At 41.1% G+C, this 18,555-nt stretch overlaps 1 protein-coding gene across 1 annotated transcript in view; it reads right to left on the reverse strand.

The window, feature by feature from the left end:
- LOC126260373 (lutropin-choriogonadotropic hormone receptor-like) overlaps positions 1 to 18,555 on the reverse strand; it is a 341,279-nt gene that overhangs the window by 156,956 nt on the left and 165,768 nt on the right. Inside the window, exons 4-7 of the mRNA XM_049957702.1 lie at positions 7,819 to 7,893; positions 5,942 to 6,007; positions 1,703 to 1,771; positions 1,548 to 1,622 (exon numbers count right to left, since the gene is read on the reverse strand). Of these exons, the coding sequence (XP_049813659.1) occupies positions 1,548 to 1,622; positions 1,703 to 1,771; positions 5,942 to 6,007; positions 7,819 to 7,893 (285 nt within the window). The remainder of the gene's footprint in view (positions 1 to 1,547; positions 1,623 to 1,702; positions 1,772 to 5,941; positions 6,008 to 7,818; positions 7,894 to 18,555) is intronic.

The following is an 18,555-nucleotide window of genomic DNA, read 5'->3' on the forward strand; positions in this document are numbered from 1 at the left end:
ATTACTGAATTATTTTTGGCGCTTTGAAGACATAATATAATCTTGATCTGGTACAAACTGCCGGCATACAGACAGACACAGACAATTTCACAGAGTTTCACACTCAAGTTGTCGCGTAATAGCGATTTAATTACTTTCACAGTCGACGAAAGATCTTTCACACAGATATATATATAAGGAAATATTGTAGCACTTTTTCAGCATCATTATGGAGACATGGAAACTCTACCTGAGGATCGCAATGTAGACGTTCTGGACAGTTATTGCGCAAAAAGAGTTGTGATTAAATTTGGATTTACCTTGCAGATCAATCACTTACATATGCACATGCACAGGCGTTATTTCAACTGAAACGGCAAACAGTGTCAAAAAAAGCCTAGGAACAGATGTTAGTTTGACAGGGTCCTCAGAATCTTTACAAAATTAAACTTGTCATTGTTTAAGGGCCACAATGAAGTCTTCAAACCTCAAGTTTACATCAAAGCCAATGAGCTTATGGAACTGAACTATCTGTGTGAGAATGTGTCTCTTCTACTACACGATTTTCTTTTTAAATGCATCCACATAAAATCAAAAAGAAGCAGCCTTGAAATGTCTTAAAGTGGGCAGTGTGCAGTGAAGTCCACTTAAAATGCGAAGTATGCCTCCATTCCGGATGTCATAATTTTCGTTCCTGCTGTCCTTTTTTCCTTTATAGATTCAACAACAGCGAGTTTTAAATCGAAAAATCGTTCCTGACATGCCTTTTGACTTAACAAATGAACTTTTCAGTAATGTATGAAGTCTCCATAATCATACCACTCAATTCCAAAGAAAATTGTTGCAACTGTCAGTGGAATAATGTGTGCGACTATTCATACCATCAATTTCTTTACATGCTCCAGGCCTGCAAATTTACTACAAAGCACTTTTTGATGAATAGAACAATGAATCCCTTCTGTCGATCGTTGTTTTTTGCTCTTTCATTGCCAACAAAATCTTTAAACTCCTTCTGCATGGTAACATAATGTCGTTTCATATCTAAAACACATACAGGTGGAAAGGAACAAAAATGTATTTCCCACAATGCGTGAATTCTCTCCAGTTCTTCTGTGTTGAAGTTTTAAATGTCGCCTAGGTGATTTTAATTTTCTTACACGAAGCTTCAAAATTAATTTATAAAGAGTAAATTCAAGACTGCTACTATCTTTAGACGACACAGCCAACAAAAGCATGTTAGTTGCTGGAGAAACACTATGTGATCGACTGCCATCTGCTTCTCCTCTTCACTGAACATGTCAGTAGTTTTCAGTACTACAATTTTTTTTATTTTGTGTGATAACCGTAATTCTTGCACTGTTGCTGTCAGGTGAACGGTGACTGTCAAAAGGCAAGGTGTGTTACTGGCTGCCCAAGTCATTGGTTTCTGTAGACACAAGTGAAGCGTTAATTTTCTACTGTGTGTCCCCTCCCCCCGCCCCCCCCCCCCACCCGCCCCCCAGTTGCGCTCGCGCGCACATACACACACACACACACAAACAGAGGAACTGGATCATATCAGAACTCACATGCGACGGAGATGATTGAGACCGACGAATGCATCCATGTCGAGATGGGAAAGGGCCCTGTTACCTTTGAGACTCCTGTAATTGTAAGGCATAGCAGCGTTAGACTAACAGTATCGCATTGTTTCAAGAACTCAGGATGAAGTAAGTTTACTCACAGAGTGGCGATGTGCGATCCCCAGAAAGCCTCAGCTTCCACCGCCTCCAGGGCGTTGTAATTGAGCAACCTGAGAACAGTAAAACCAATAACGTATCAGTCGTATATCGCTTTGTGTTTCAGTACTTTCTCATATTCGTTAGTCCTCACCTGAGGGCTGGGTTTTAGTAAGACATGACAAATTGAAGAGTAGAAGCATGGAAGGCTTTTGAAATGTGTCCATGGATGAAATAAAATTAAATTCATCAATTTTCCCAAGACTTTTTTCCGTTATCAAGTTGTAAGAACGGATAACGAGGAGGGATGCTATTGTAAAACACTGTATGATGTTAAAAGAAAGTATTACTTGTGTAGAAAGTCGATTTACGAACCTTCGTACCATTTAGCAATGGTGAACATACGTAACGTTTCAAAATACGGTTCACTGCATTCCATAAATTTCTATTAAATCCTCGTGCGACACACTTTTAAATGTGGAAATGTGAATCGCTGTATTACCTCAATTCAATGGGTCTATGAATATCACAAATCCAAATAATGAGCTTAAGATCCAAATGGAGAAGATAGCAAAATTTGCATTTTCCAAACTTTTTGATTTTTCATTAATTGCACAGTCGCCTGAGTGATTCCCAATACTACAGTCTGCAGTTCAGTCACAATAGTAAAGTCACATCACTCCTAAGAAAGCTACGTAAACACTTCAATATCTTGTGTCGGAATGATTGCAGATTAAGAAAAACGATACCATATACTGCAGCAGCATAAGTCTGAGTTGGTCAAATAACATACTTGCAAAAACAAGAAAAAAAGCTAAGCGAGTGAGGGGCGTAACAAACATTTGGTATACAAACGTATTTCCAGATACAAGAAAAAAGTTCAACAGGAGGGGATTTAACAAACGTGTACGTTTTTCGACTAAATTTCTGCCATATTACTCGGACTGCTTTTAGGCAACCGTCAATTATGTTATTGGTAAACTTGTATTATTACCAGAAATCAGCTACAAGGTACTAATGATCCAACATGGGTAAAGAAATAAAGCAACGGTGTTAGTAGACTTTGGTCATTATTTTGAAACAGCATTGCTACTGCACAAGAAATCTGATTAATGATCACAGCCCATACAAGAAATCATCATTCTCAGAGTACTTAAGGTGAAATGAAAGACCCCGAAAACACTCCCAGAATTACATTGATGTATACTAAATTTGCAACACCAACACTTTGCTTTCAGTGCGCGCACGTTACAATACAGAAAATACGTGGTTAAATTTGTATGTCAGTTGGGTGCAAATTTTAGTACACCTTTGACAGTAACAATGCCCTTAACCTGGCTAGACATGGCATGGATAAGAGCTTGGATGACAGATAAGGATATATCATTCCATTTGGCTTCAACTTCATACGAGACAGGTTTTTTTGTCTATCTAGAATGTTTTTTTTAATTACCTGTTTCCGTTGTGCACGAACCATTCTAAGGTGTAATTGTATGAGCTGCAATAGTAACGCGTACAACTTATCAACAAAATTTACATGCTACGTCACAAGGTAAAATATTAGATATATGACATAGCACGTAAATTTTGCTGGTAAGTTAAATAGGCTACTCCTTCAACTGTTACAGTGAAATCTAATTCTGATTCACATAGTAGCGAAAGCAATCTTTTTTTAAAAAAATTAAAGCGCTCTGGATTGAGACCAAAATCGATTTTACAATAACACTGTGAAATTTTCTTTAGGATCTACAAAGTTTAAGCTAGAGGTTAGAGATCGTAGTGACTGATGAGTGGTGGCGTGCCAGTCTCTAGACAGTCCGTGCCCAGATGATCCCTGTGAGTGAGCGATCTAAGGAAGCTGACAGCTAGTCGAACACCCTCTGTATTGAGGTAGGTCAGGTCAGGACGTGCACCAGAGGCGATGGTGTTGCCTGCCCAAAGGCATCTCATTCCATCACCCCACGTGCTGGCCCTCTGTAAAGAAGAAAAATGCATCGCTTACGTTCGTGCTCCTCAGAGCCTCCACAAACGGATAAATCCGTTGTGATGCTGTAAATAGAACAGAGACACTTCTGCAAAGATGATGTGGTGCAAAGCGAGTGTTATCTCTAAGCGCACCGCTTCTGATGTGCCTCTCTCTGCTATGGCAAATATGGAAGCCGCAGGAATGGTCGTCGTGCTCGCAGTCCAGATCCTAATGCACTGTATTTGTAGATACTTGTCTTGCTACGAACAAGACCATTTACTGACGCATGGCACGTGATGTGACTGTACGATTACGCATAATGTCCGCTCCCTCTGGCGCTAGCCGCGTGGGGCCGTTGAGATCTTCTGCATCATGGTTCTCCAGAAATCATCAGCTCCATATTGGCACGGCACTCGTGGAATCGCAGTCAGCACGAGACCCAATATTACGGAACGATAATTTGCAGTAGACATCTTTAATCCTACCTTCTTCGTGCAGTTGCGCTGAAATACTTATCATTTGTACATCAAAGCCAGTAGTAGATTTCAGTCGAGTTCTAAGGTTTTGCATACTCCTCAGTAGCGTTACGATTTGAGTGACCAGCAGTGTACTAATTAGCACTAGAAGTGTAAGCTGTACCTGGCTCCAAGACTTAGGACTCAATTGTTTACAAGAAACTCAGAACAACCTCAAACACGGCTACATTTCAAGAAAAGCAATACTGAAGTTCTATATTTACAGAAATTTTAATCATTATTTAGGCATGGTGCGGATAGTACACAGCGCGACGATTACCTTTTTCGAAACAAGACCTGGAAACTGAGAAATAAAAACTGACCAACATAATCACAAGACGCATTTCTAGCCACTGCTCATATAGTCGTACTACTGCCTAAATTCCGCTGTTAGTCACTCATATAGTCGTACTACTGCCTAAATTTCGCTGTTAGTCACTTCACTCAGACGGAAATGTAAGCGGTCTCCCTGGTGCTTGTGGGGAACAGTCCGGAATTCTATATCGTCTCTCCGACCTTCCCACTTCCCCTTCCACGCCGTTCGTTGTCAACAAGCCACACACGATTCCTACTACATATACTGAAAACAGTGTACATCGCAGCTACACGCAAGTCATAGCGCACATATTGTAGCTCTCAAGTGCCAATTGATGGATCTCTTGTCTATTATTTAGGCTCTTTGTCATTTACTGAATTACGATACGTCAGTCTCCGTATCCGACCATCGTTATATATGTACTTTAACGTTTTTCTAAATCATTACAGTTTCTTTAATACGACTTTCACACCCTTGTTTCCTACCTTTCCTGTGGTATCACTCACCCATGAATATGAATCTAAAGTCAGATTAAGAATAATTTTCAGCATGGTTAGTTTCGGTCCCAACTGAGCTACGGTAAAACAGAAGTCAATACTTAAAAATTAAATCAAACTGTTATAATATAAATTCCACACAGGAGCCTAGTTATACGCTTCCATATTAACACAGACGTTACATTTCTTTCTGATTTCGGACATAGAGCAAAGCAAACAAATGAAAAATACTTATCCTCCTCCTCTATACGCCTTCAGGGGTTTACCTTACTTCTATATCTAAACAGGTAAGAATAATATATCTGAGATTTGCGCATATTTGTACTTTCGTAACTTATTTGGCATTTTATGTATATGTGTCCGTCTTTACCTGACTCATTACTATGGTGAAACCAACTGATTGTTAACACTTACAAGTATATTTATAAATATAAAGTAGAACTAGACGTATAAAAATTACACTAACTCATAATGATCGAAAGATATACTTACGATATTTTAGAACAACAAATTATCATGTGTGAAAGTGACAACAAAGTGAAAATAATAAATATTCATGGTAATTTTTTGTACTGTCATTTGGTCTTGCGGATAAGAAAATTCCGTTAAACAGGAGGACAGAAAAAGAAGTATAGCAAACAAGATCAATATAACGAACTATCATGATTATTTATTCTCCCACGTTTTCGCCTTTAAACAACATTTATGAAAGGAAAGGTAATAAGTAACTATAGAACAAGCAAAGAGGGTATACAATGGAAGCTCGGGTAATCTACGAACTCATGCAATCTACGAACGGATGCCAAAAAATTGATGATTCAGTCTTGTTCTGGAGAGCCTAAATTTGTGTCATGCACGCAATACACGGTTAAAATTACATTCATTAATTTCCTTCTGGAATACAACTATTTTGGCTTGTGGCTCCCCACACGTAGCGTGCCTTCACTTACATCTGTTCGGCTTTCAGCTTGATCCACCGTCTGCCAATCCTTTTAATTTTGTTGTTGTCCAAATCCCTGAAAAAGAAAACAGAAAAACCGTACTAAAATATGAGCAAAGGCCCACCAATAAAAAAATGTGCCTCGATGATCTTTTCATTGGTTAAAGGTAAGCGTTAGAGAACGGCTGAAATTGGATTCAATATTCGTAAATGAAATTTAAGAATATAAAGACGAATATAGCGTGATATCAACAGGATAAAATACGGTAGTACTGACAGCCTCACAAAATGGTACAACGGGAGATTCTTAATGAGTAGTATGGTAAGGTAAATGACTTACAGTAAACAGTTCAGCGGTACGAATATTCTCATAAGAACGTAAACCAACCAAAGGCCAACAACTATAACTCAGGTATACATGCCGACCAGTCAAATAGAAAATGACGATATTGTAGAAGTCAGTGAGAGAATTGGATACGTTATTCAGTGTTAAACTGGAGAAGCTATTGTAGGAATCATGATGGAATACCATGGTGGAATCCGAAGGTAGGGAAACGAACAAAAATTAGAGTTTCACGTCCCAACTATGACAAGGCAAATAGAGCACAGAATGCGACTCGGTTCTATGGGAAAGGAAACATCTATTAAAGGAAGCCATCATGGTTTTCATATCCATAGACTTAATGTAACCACTGAAATTAAAATCTCGATGGTCAGATGGGGGTTTAGGTCGCCGCCCTTGTAAAGTGTATGAAGTGTCTTAACCTTTGCACCTCCACGCTTGATAGTAGGGTAGTGAGTTCAAGGAAGAGTTTGAGGATAGAAAATGGCAACGAAAGTGGAGGAAGATGATACAAGCAAGATTTGAGAAAAATCAAGACATGTTTAGAGGATTTGCCACCCGAAAAAATATCTCAGCACGATAAGTGATGTTAAGCAAAATGTTTGAAATCCTCTAAACAATCTCTCTGTATTACAGAAAGGGGCGTGTAATCTACTGTACGGTCAAGAACTATGAAGGAACAGTAAGTATGAATGCCAAATAGAGAAGTCCTCATCAGAAAAGACGTAAAGCGTGAATCAGGATTGCATTATTTATCACTGCTGTTCAGTGTATATATGTAAGAATTAATGAAGGAAATGAAAGAAAGGTTAGGAACTGCGATTAACATTCAGCCTGAAGAGACTGAAAGATGCGCTAATGCTATTGGTATCCTCTTTGAATGTGACAAACATGTAGAAGGGAATGAAGAGTACTGATAACGTACACCTGGAGCAGCGCGTTGTATGAAAAATATTAATTGAAAATTAAGTGTACTGATAAAAAATGAGGAGGTTCTGAGATGAAGAGTTTGTTACAGGAGAGGAAATATTAGCTGGCCACATCATACCCTTCAGAAAACCTATCACTCAAAACAAATGAAATTATATATTTTATTTTTGATGATGAATTTCGTGCACAGGATTAGACGCACTTACCACTATTTTTGCTCCCATGTACAGAATCCCTGATAATATACATATGATTTTGGCATCTCATTAAATATTTATCTTGTTTACGAAGCTGTTGCTGTAAGTGTAGCCGGTTATGAGGATGGTGATGAGATTTCTAAGGCCTCATTTAGCTGTATACGAAACTCGCTGGTCACTTCACTAAAACTAAGGGCATAATCGTATCGTTGCTCCTCATTCTGCTCTGTGTAAACGTATAAAATTCTCTATTTTTAAACTTCTCGTTACGTTAGTGTCTTTGTGATAGGAGTATGGACAAGGATGGATGTAAGAACAAAACAATATTACCGCAATTATATCTGCGTAGGCTAAAATCTGCATTGGCACCATAAGCTCGCAGTTAGCTGCTGTTGCGTGTCGCAGCCGTGTACTCACACCATGTGCATGATGTCGGACGTCTGGAGATCGTCCAGCAGAGGAGCAGCTTGCAGCCCGGTGTGGACGATCCGCCTGCAAATAAAATATTTGATACATGTTGGCCACTGTTCTTAGACCAAAGCCAAATTCTGGTCGCTCCATTATAAACATCCTTTCGTGGACGCAACAAATCTACAAACAATTTTCATCACAGAATGAAAGAAAAATGTCCTGTCCATTAAAGCTGCAACACTCTGAATTCGGCAGTCAACAAATCGGAATCATATACGACTGATCAGCATTCCAGTGTAACGGGAAAAATTATGTAACATGTAATGCCCTTTTACATCCTGTGTGTAAGGAAAACTTACACACCCGGTATCTTATTCATAATTCGCATTTCAATGTCGTTTGTTTGTGAGAAGACCGTCGTAGATCTCGTGTTAGGAGGAGAAACGTCTAGGAGCAAGTGTCGAAATTCTGCAGCGAAAGGATCGTTGCCTGTATGGTTTATCGTTCTGAGATATTTCTGTTCCTGTCGATCGAAATCCCACGAATGTCTTCTGAATATGACATCGGTAGGTTGAGGAGGGTCATACTAATGGCCATGCAGGCTGCCAGCTGTCCCAAGCAGCTGACGTCCGAGAGGAAAGATGTATTGTTCGCAAGGAGGTGCAGGATCGTACAGTTAGATCAAGTACCATAAGTTAGGGAAATAGGCTTGTATATATCAAGTGGATTCTGCACACAGGTCAGTGTGATTGAACCGTGAATTTACTTTCAAAATCTTTTCTTAAACAATTTACTTTATTTACTGGAGATTCATCAAGAACATTGACACATTTAATCACACTAGGTGAGCGTGGAAGTAGTTGCCAGGAAGTAACTGATGGAAAATTACCTTTAACAAATGTGAATTTTATTCCTAAAAGCCTTTTCGAAACAGGTTTAAAATTATAAGCAGATAAGCACACTCGAAATATCAAGTCACAGTTTTCTTTAGAGGAAAGAACAATATTAACAGTAGGAGCCTTCGGGCTGAGAAGTTTGCCTGCTCACTCTCAACACGGCTGTAGTCATGACCGCTCACAACAACCTCTGAAAGCGTACACTGGTGCAAATCTGCAACACACCAGATTACTTTAAACAAAATATTTTAACAACTCATACAAAAATGTAAACTATGCACCCCGTAAGAGGAATGGAAATGGTACAACCCTCAAATTATTTGCCACCGAAAGTGCAATTTGTTTTTATTTTATGTTTTATTTTTTAAAGGACTCTTACGGTGGAAGGGTGGCAAGCTTATAACCTAAAATGACTATTTAAATAAGACCCATAAAATGCAGACTTATATAAAATGTACAACATGCTCTACATTACACATATACCAATTCGCAAGATGATAAGCAAGATAAAAACATATTTCAAGAATTCGGCCTTTGAGCAATAAATTCGTTAACACCGAATCCGACAAACATGACAGAGGGAGCTATTTACGTATGGCAGATTGACAGGGAGGGGGGTTACTAAACAACCCGAACCGCAGATTGCTCTAAACCTCTCCAATTCCACAAGAGAAAAATGGACCACCCAATTCACAATAACCACCTTCCCCCGGATGGGCAAACGGTGAATAATGGTAGGACGACCCCAAAACAAAGCGGCTGGTGACCTCACCAAGAAAACAAGTATAATGTAACAAGTAAATGAAACAACATGTCTCCAATCACTTAACTTCTAATAAACTGCGATTTCTGGCGAAGACCTGGCGCAGCACCCCCCCCCCCCCCCCTCCCAACGCTCTCACGAACCGTCCGCTGCTCCGCTGCCAGCCGCTTCAACGGACGCAGGAAGGCGCGCCCGGCCCGCCCGATGTCGTGGTTCGGTCCCGTTACTCTCTGGTGAACCGTGAAGTCACTACCCCTTTCTATACGGTACTGCCCACTGGACTCACGTGGGGACCTCACATGCGCCGACGCTCAAGGCGGACAAGTCATCTCGCGTCTCAGTGCGTGACCAACCAACCGACCGATCCAACCGACATGGCCGTTGCCCGAGCAACTCGAGCAGACTGGCTGCCTAACGCACAGACTCAGATCCAGGAACTCAGCCCCGACCGGGCGACCACTAGCTGAGTCCTGTTACTGGCGGAGCGGCAAGACTCTTATTTTCTGGCTTAAAGTTTGATCCAAACGACAGACATACTGGCACTCCGACGACAGACAGACACTAACTGCCCCACACTGAGCCGGCTGACCAACTGACTAGACTCGCCTCGACTGACCGACTCACCTCTACAGTGCTCATAGCGCCCCTTAAATGCACGTGAACAGGCAACCTTTCCGCGTCCCACCAGAGGGAGACACCAAAGCTGCGATTGCCACAGCGGCGCCCCCGCCAGAAACGGAGGGCGACTGCTTCCCACAACGCTCTGCAGCGCGCTCTTCAAAACAGCAATTTTTTTACCACGGCTCAGTGATAACATCTAGAGCACTACGATGTGATAATTACAGGGCCATCGTTGTAGCTTCCTTTGATGCGGCAACAGAGAGCGGGGCCTACCAACGGGGTGCCGAAACGACAGCAATAGACACAGAAATGGCACGAAGTCGTCATTTTTATGCGATCTCTGCGTACAACATCACGACGCACGTATCCAAATATGGAGGCCATGAGGAGGATGTACTCAGACAAACAAACAGCCTTGAAGGCCCAACGGTACAGCCCTTAGTCACCGGATGTGGATACGGACGTGAATGTGGTCAGCATACTGCTCTCCCGGCCGTTGTCAGTCTTCACGACCGATACTGCTGTTCCTCACTCAAGTAGCTCCTCAATTGGCCTTACAAGGGCTGGGTGCACCCTGCTTGCCAACAGCTCTCGACAGACCCAGACGGCGACCAATCCAAGTGCTAGCCAAGTCCGACACGCTTAACTTCACTGATCTGACGGGAACCGGTGTTACCAGTGCGGCAAGGCAGTTTGGCCTCAGGAGGATACACTCGTAATTCTCAATTGGTTCCAGCCTCTGGAGTGCCGGTTTTGAGGTGCCTTTGAGTGCACAACATGATCATCTCTTCTTCGCGTCTGTTACATTTCCCATCATTCGCTGTGGCCTATCGTCGAGGTCTCTTTAACGTTTATCTTTCATAAGATAACGTGAGACTGTTGTTTGCCTGTTCATTCTGACCTACCTCGATTCCAAATCTTTTACCCACCAAAGAGACTCTGGTAATGGGTTGCCGAGAGACTGGCATGCCACCACTTATCAGCTACTACGGATAATGTACTGTTATGTAGTAGAAGCATCATGGAATGACGGAAATACCTATAGTAGTCAGTGATATAAAGCCGACGTTTCTGCCAGAGCAGGCAGTTCTATTATTACATTTCATACCGTGTATATCCCAAAACTATGTACAAACTCAGTCACGTGTTTTTCCTACTAAATGATTATATACAGAATGTGACAGGTATAAGTGTAAAAATTTTTATATGTGCTACCTTAATATGTATTGAAAGGTTCCTTCTGTTTAGTTATGCATCGTTACCATTTTGTATCTCTCTTCCTCTGTTTCCTTCTATCTACGCTAGAGCGTGCCGGACGTGTGAGTGGCCAAGTCGCCTCATTGACACGTGCTTGCCGGCTTGATACATTGCTCGGAAGGATTGAATTTAAGGGGCCGGCCCGACGTTTAGTTAAATGATCTGATGATTATTATGTTAATATTGCGCAACGGTTAACGCGGGGGAGGGCTGAAACACCCAAGTAAAGGTCACACTCTATCATGATCTATAACGACACCACTTTGTTGGAAACATTGCTCTCTACACAGGACTGGGGTTTGTAATGATCATTAAATTCATGACATTGCTCTCGACTCAGGACTGGGATTTGTAATGACCACTAAATCCGTGACATCAAGTTCATAGGACATTTATTGTCTAACTTTACAAACTTAATATGACATTTATTATCTATATTGCCCAAAACTTCACAATTTTAATAATTGCAGCAAATAAAGTCAACTCAAATAACTTCTAGTCTTGTCACACACTGAAGGTGCTTACACTAACAGGCATCTCGTTTCTACTTAATCACTGGGAAAGAACATGGGACTACGTTGCTGCCCTTGTGGTCTGCCTGCTGGGACAGTGATCGAAATTCGCACCCAAGATTACTACTAGGACCGTATAACAAAAACTCTCTTTGGCAGAAAAACGGCGGAACAAAGCAGGCACAAACACCTACCATATTCACAAAAGAAAGCAAATTCTTAAAAAGTAAAACATCCTATGAAATACGGTACACACAAATAATCAATTAACAGCACACTTAAGCACCCTCACCTTAACTAATTTCCAAGAACGAACTGGTAGCTCGCTGTTTGTGCAATTCGGCACCACGTGGGTGACCGATACCAACAGCTAATTTCTTTGTACTCACCCCTCTGTTCGTTCTTGCTTTCCATACTATACAATCATCCACACGCTCAACCTATTCTTTATCAAAGTAGTTAGGACATGCTGCTTGCAAATGGGGGTTAAAAAGGAACCGTGAACAAAATTTATGAGATGGCCGAGAAAAATTTTTCGTCACGCGCTTAGAACCTTAAGTATGTCACACACGCATCTCCTACTAGGTTTCATATGGAGTCGTCATCCAAATTGCTCATCAGCCGTTACTACCAAGTGTTAATTAGGCGGGGTGAGGCCCCAGGTTACTTCAAAAAAAAAAAAAAAAAAAAAAAAAAAAAACGCTGCTTCTGAAAGTGAAGCTATACGATTCCTTTTTTAGAGCTATTGCTGCTTGCTGCTCTCGTGTGCTGAAGGCACCAACTGATTGCAGCACTATAAAGGGATAACGCGAGCCCCCGCGCTCGCCTCTGAAAAAGAAACCCTAACTGATAATTTTAACTGTAAAGGCAAAATTTCTCAAAAAATGAATGAATGGCAGTAACGACAAGCTAACTATTTCAATCCTGAAAAAGTGCGGATTAGTAACAGTGTAAAACATAATACCTCATCCCACGGTGAAATTGGCGGCAAAGACGGAGATCGCCCTCGCTCCCGTCCGCTCAGTTCAGCCGCTACCACAAGGGTGGCTACATCATGGCGGCTCTCAACGGCCGTTCCCTTACATAGAGGGGAGGGGGCCTGTTACCAACCCCGCACTACCCCCTGGCAAACAGGTGCACCATCTGTGTCTGTACTCCAGGCTTAGCTTGGTACTAACCGACCTGCAGGGTGACCACATCTCTGCCTTGGGTCTACCAGCAGACGAACTCTTAACACAAACCCCAAACTTAGTCAAACCAAGGCAACGTAGTGGGATTAGGTAAAGGAAGTGCATTTATTTAATTATGAATTGAATTAAATAAACAGGTAGTCCACTTCTTCACTCGAGATGTCACACTATTTAAACTAAAAAAAATGTTGAAATTATATTCAATATAAAGCAAGAAAAAAACTAATCGTAATGAGATGGAACAAACTGTTCCCTCTCAGCATACACATCAGTGTGTTGACTGTTTCTTCTCCCCACCAACACATCACAAACTTTATTATTACCTGATTTGTCCTGCATGGCTGTACCTCGACCGTGAAGTGAACAATACCTGGCAGTATAGACTTCCCATTCAGCGTCCACGCATCGACTCTTCAACATCTGACCTGCTCCACAGGGGACAGTAAGCATTAATTGCTCGTTCTTGCTACGCACAATAACATATAATGATGTAATGTTGCACAGTACACCGTCCTTAGAGTTGTAATTTTAATAGTCAGCAGTGTACGAATATGGAGACACATACCTGAGAGGTTTAAATTTCCTTTACTTCATGTCTATGATCACAAATTATTATGTCACCAGACTACCGGTTTCGGTCTATAATGATCATCTTCATATCTGTTTTATAAAAACTTGTCTTAATATACTGGATACATAGTGGCATCGTCAAATGCTCCAGAGGTGTTCAGATGTTCAAATGTGTGTGAAATCTTATGGGACTTAACTGTAAATACACCAGTCCCTAAGCTTACACACTACTTAACCTGAATTATCCTAAGGACAAACACACACGCACCCATGCCCGAGGGAGGACTCTAACCTCTACCGGGACCAGCCGCACAGTCCTAGACTGCAGCGCCTTAGACCGCTCGGCTAATCCCGCGTGGCTCCAGAGGTGTCTTGTTCTCACTGAACGTTGGTGGTTAATCTAAGATAGTGAATGTATGATATAGCGCAAGTAGTGTGGAGAAAGTCTGTTTTTCTTACACCATCGTTACAAATCGGGAGATACATCGTGGAGATCTCAAAGTAGCATTTGATGCCAATCTGGTAAATCCATGATCTACTTTTCTTAGACCGGTAATGGCGGCTATAAGAATCATCGAACCCTGTAGACTAATAAAGTGAAATACTGCAGGAGCGTCTATCGACAGGCCGGCCACATCGATGAAACTTTGCATCTGACTTCCTGAACAAGTTAGATTGAGTTTTTGAAAACAGCATGCCACGTGACACGAACACATTTCAGTCTTCAGTTCATATGTTTATTGGCCGGTAGATATAAAAGAAAGTTGAGAATAGATGTTGTAACAAGTACTGCAGATGGTTAAAGATTTTTCTAGACAAAGAAACAGCTGCTAACATATGAAATAATAAAGTTTCAGTATCACTAACATGTATAAAACCATGCAAATGGACAAAAAACAAAATTTTGCAAATGGACAAACAGAAAAATTTCAAAGCGTTTACAGGGTGTTCGGAAATTTCTGTTACAAACTTCTAGGACTTGCAGAGGGGAGTGACTATACAATACTCTGAATAGGAACCCACGTCTAAAAATGTACCGTTTGCGCTCTACAGCGGTTTCGATTCAGACGATTAGCTCATCCATTTCTGCTTCTGGAATTGAAATAGACGTGATGCAGTACGGTTATTAGGTAGCAGATCCATTTGTCACTTAAGCACATTTGTTCGTATTAATAGTTGAAGATTACGTTTCCAAAACAAAACAACGACCCAGCATACTCTATGTACAAAACGTAATGTTTTATTATTAATACAAATAAACGTGCTTATGTGATAAATGGTTGTTTACCTATGTTTCCTTTCAAATGGTTACTTAAGAATTGTACTGCGTCATGCTTTATTCAGTTCCTCAAGCAGAAGTGGATGAGTTAAGCATCTCAGCTGAAACCGTCGTAGAACGGAAACGGAATGTTTTCGGACATGTGTTCTTGTACGAAATATCAAGCACTCATTCCCTCTACAAGATCTAAGAGTTTGTAACGTGAATTGCCGACACCATGTAAAACGGCAAAAAAATCAAACGAAGCTTACACTGGGCAATCCAAAGATAATATAACGACAAATGATTTTTTGTTTTCAAGTTTAATCAATATTTTCACACTTCGCCGAGTACAAGTTGTACTGTATATACGTGATTATTCAACAATCTTGGGTAATTTTAAGAATGAAATTTTCTATAATACATTAAACTTTCATTTGAGACTCATCGGACTCGAAGGAATTGAGAATTCGTTCAGATCAGTCGTGGTTGCAACTTCACTAAAAGTGAGGTCGCTCGACTGAGAAAAATCACGCCAGAAGCGAATCAGAACACAATGGATGGGACAAAGTATACGGCCTAAGAGAATGTAGCAAATCAAATGAAAGACTCGGTACAAGGCAATAGGTATGGCAATCTGATAACTGGCAAAAGATAGGGAACAATATGAATTAATATTTATTTACTTCCGGTGTCTTAGTTTCAAAAGTATGATTCGGGAGGGTTGTTGTTGTTGTTGTTGTTGTTGTTGTGGTCTTCAGTCCTGAGACTGGTTTGATGCAGCTCTCCATACTACTCTATCCTGTGCAAGCTTCTTCATCTCCCAGTACTTACTGCAACCTAGATCCTGTTGAATATGCTTAGAGATTTCATCTCTTGGTCTCCCTCTGCGATTTTTACCCTCCATGCTGCCCTCCAATGTTAAATTTGTGATCCCCTGATGCCTCAGAACATGTCCTACCAACCGGTCTCTTCTTCTTCAAGTTGTGCCACAAACTCATCTTCTCCCCAGTTCTATTCAATAGCTCCTCATTAGTTATATGATCTACCCATCTAATCTTCAGCATTCATCTGTGGCATCACATCTCACTCCCTTCCCAACCACTGCTTCCCTTTCGTGCCCCTCGACTCTTATAACTGCCATCTGCTTTCTGTACAAATTCTGAATAGCTTTTCGCTCCCTGTGTTTTACCCCTACCACCTTTAGAATTTGAAAGAGAGTATTACAGTCAACATTGTTAAAAGCTTTCTCTATGTCTACAAATGCTTCTATTCTCTTCTTGTCCAAACTATTTATCGTCCATGTTTCACTTCCATATATAGCTACACTCCATATAAATACTTTCAGAAACGACTTCCTGACACATAAATCTATACCCGATGTTAGCAAATTTCTCTTCTTCAGAAACGCTTTCCTTGCCACTGCCAATCTACAGTTTTATATCCTCTCTACTTCGACCATCATCAGTTCTTTTGCTCCGCAAATAGCAAAACTCCTTTACTACATTAAGTTTCTCATTTCCTAATCTAATTCCCTCAGCATCACCCGACTTAATTCGACTACATTCCATTATCCTCGTTTTGCTTTTGTTGATGTTCATCTTATATCCTCCTTTCAAGACACTGTCCACTGCTCTTCCATGTCCTTTGCTGTCTCTGACAGAATGACAATGTCATCGGCGAACCTCAAAGTTTTTATCTCTTCTCCATAGATTTTAATACCTGCTCCAAATTTTTCTTTTGTTTCCTTCAGTGCTTGCTCAATATACAGATTGAATAACATCGAGGAGAGGCTACAGCCCCGTCTCACTCCCTTCCCAACCACTGCTTCCCTTTCGTGCCCCTCGACTCTTATAACTGCCATCTGCTTTCTGTACAAATTCTAAATAGCCTTTCGCTCCCTGTGTTTTACCCCTACCACCTTTAGAATTTGAAAGAGAGTATTACAGTCAACATTGTTAAAAGCTTTCTCTATGTCTACAAATGCTAGAAATGTAGGTTTGCCTTTCCTTAATCTTTCTTCTAAGATTAAGTTGTAAAGTCAGTATTGCCTCACGTGTTCCAACATTTCTACTGAATCCAAACTGATCTTCCCCGAGGTTGGCTTCTACCAGTTTTTCCATTCGTCTGTAAATAATTCGCATTAGTATTTTGTAGCTGTGAATTATTAAACTGTTCGGAAATTTTCGCATCTGTCAACACCTGCTTTCTTTGGGATTGGAATTATTATATTCTTCTTGAAGTCAGATGGTATTTCGCCTGTCTCATACATCTTGCTCACCAGATGCTAGAGTTTTGTCAGTACTGGCTCTCCCAAGGCTGTCAGTAATTCCAATGGAATGTTGTCTACTCCCGGGGCCTTGTTTCGACTCAGGTCTTTCAGTGCTCTGTAAAATTCTTCACTCAGTATCGTATCTCCCATTTCATCTTCATCTACATCCTCTTCCATTTCCATAATATTGTCCTCAACCACAACACCCTCTATATACTCCTTCCACCTTTCTGCTTTCCCTTCTTTGCTTAGAAATTGGTTTCCATCTGAGCTCTTGATGTTCATACAAGTGGTTCTCTTCTCTGCAAAGGTCTCTTTAACTTTCCTGTAGGCAGTATCTATCTTACCCCTAGTGAGATAAGCCTCAACATCCCTACATTTGTCCTCTAGCCATCCCTGCTTAGCCATTTTGCACTTCCTTTCGATCTCATTTCTGAGACGTTTGTATTCCTTTTTGCCTGCTTCATTTACTGCATATTTATATTTTCTCCTTTCATCAACTAAGTTCAATATTTCTTCCGTTACCCTAGGATTTCTACTAGCCCTCGTCTTTTTACCTACTTAATCCTCTGCTGCCTTCACTACTTCATCCCTCAGAGCTACCCATTCTTCTTCTAATGTATTTCTTTCCCCCATTCCTGTCAATTGTTCCCTTATGCTCTCCCTGAAATGAAAGACCCTATAATACATTAAACTTTAATTTGAGACTCATCGGACTCGAAGGAATTGAGAATTCGTTCACATCAGTCGTGGTTGCAACTTCCCTACCATTGAGGTCGCTCGACTGAGAAAAATCACGCCAGAAGCGAATCAGAGAACACACTGGATGCGACAAAGTATATGGCCTAAGGGAATGTAGCAAATGAAATGAAAGACTCGGTACAAAGCAATAGGTAAGGCAATCTGATAACTGGCAAAAGATAGGGAACAATATGAATTAATATTTATTTACTTCCGGTGTCTGAGTTTCAAAAGCATGATTCGGGAGGGTTACCAAGCTATTAAAAATAAACTGTACTGTCTCAGAAACTCTATCATCCCGAATTCGATTCACCAAGGTATGGGTAGCGTCGTAGGCCATATTACATTACTATGTTACAGCTGACTGGAGGACAGACGGCATTTCCTTGTGACTGCGTGGTCGACTAAGTCTGGAGTGCAGCACTTACATACTTCGTACTTTCTCAGTGGGAACGAACTCCTCGTCCAGGCTTTGAAGACCCAAGGGATGTCGACCGGCCGCCGTGTCATCCCCTGCTTGCGGCATCATGCAGATGCGATATGGAAGGCCATGTAGTCAGCACTCCACACTCCCTGCTGTCCTGCCGACTATCCCGACCTTGGAGTTGCTACTTCTCTTTCAAGTGGCTCCTCAGTTGGCATCAGAAGCTAAACTGCACCCCG

The sequence above is a fragment of the Schistocerca nitens genome, chromosome 5, assembly GCF_023898315.1.
Source record: "Schistocerca nitens isolate TAMUIC-IGC-003100 chromosome 5, iqSchNite1.1, whole genome shotgun sequence".
In the NCBI taxonomy this organism is placed as follows: domain Eukaryota; kingdom Metazoa; phylum Arthropoda; class Insecta; order Orthoptera; family Acrididae; genus Schistocerca; species Schistocerca nitens.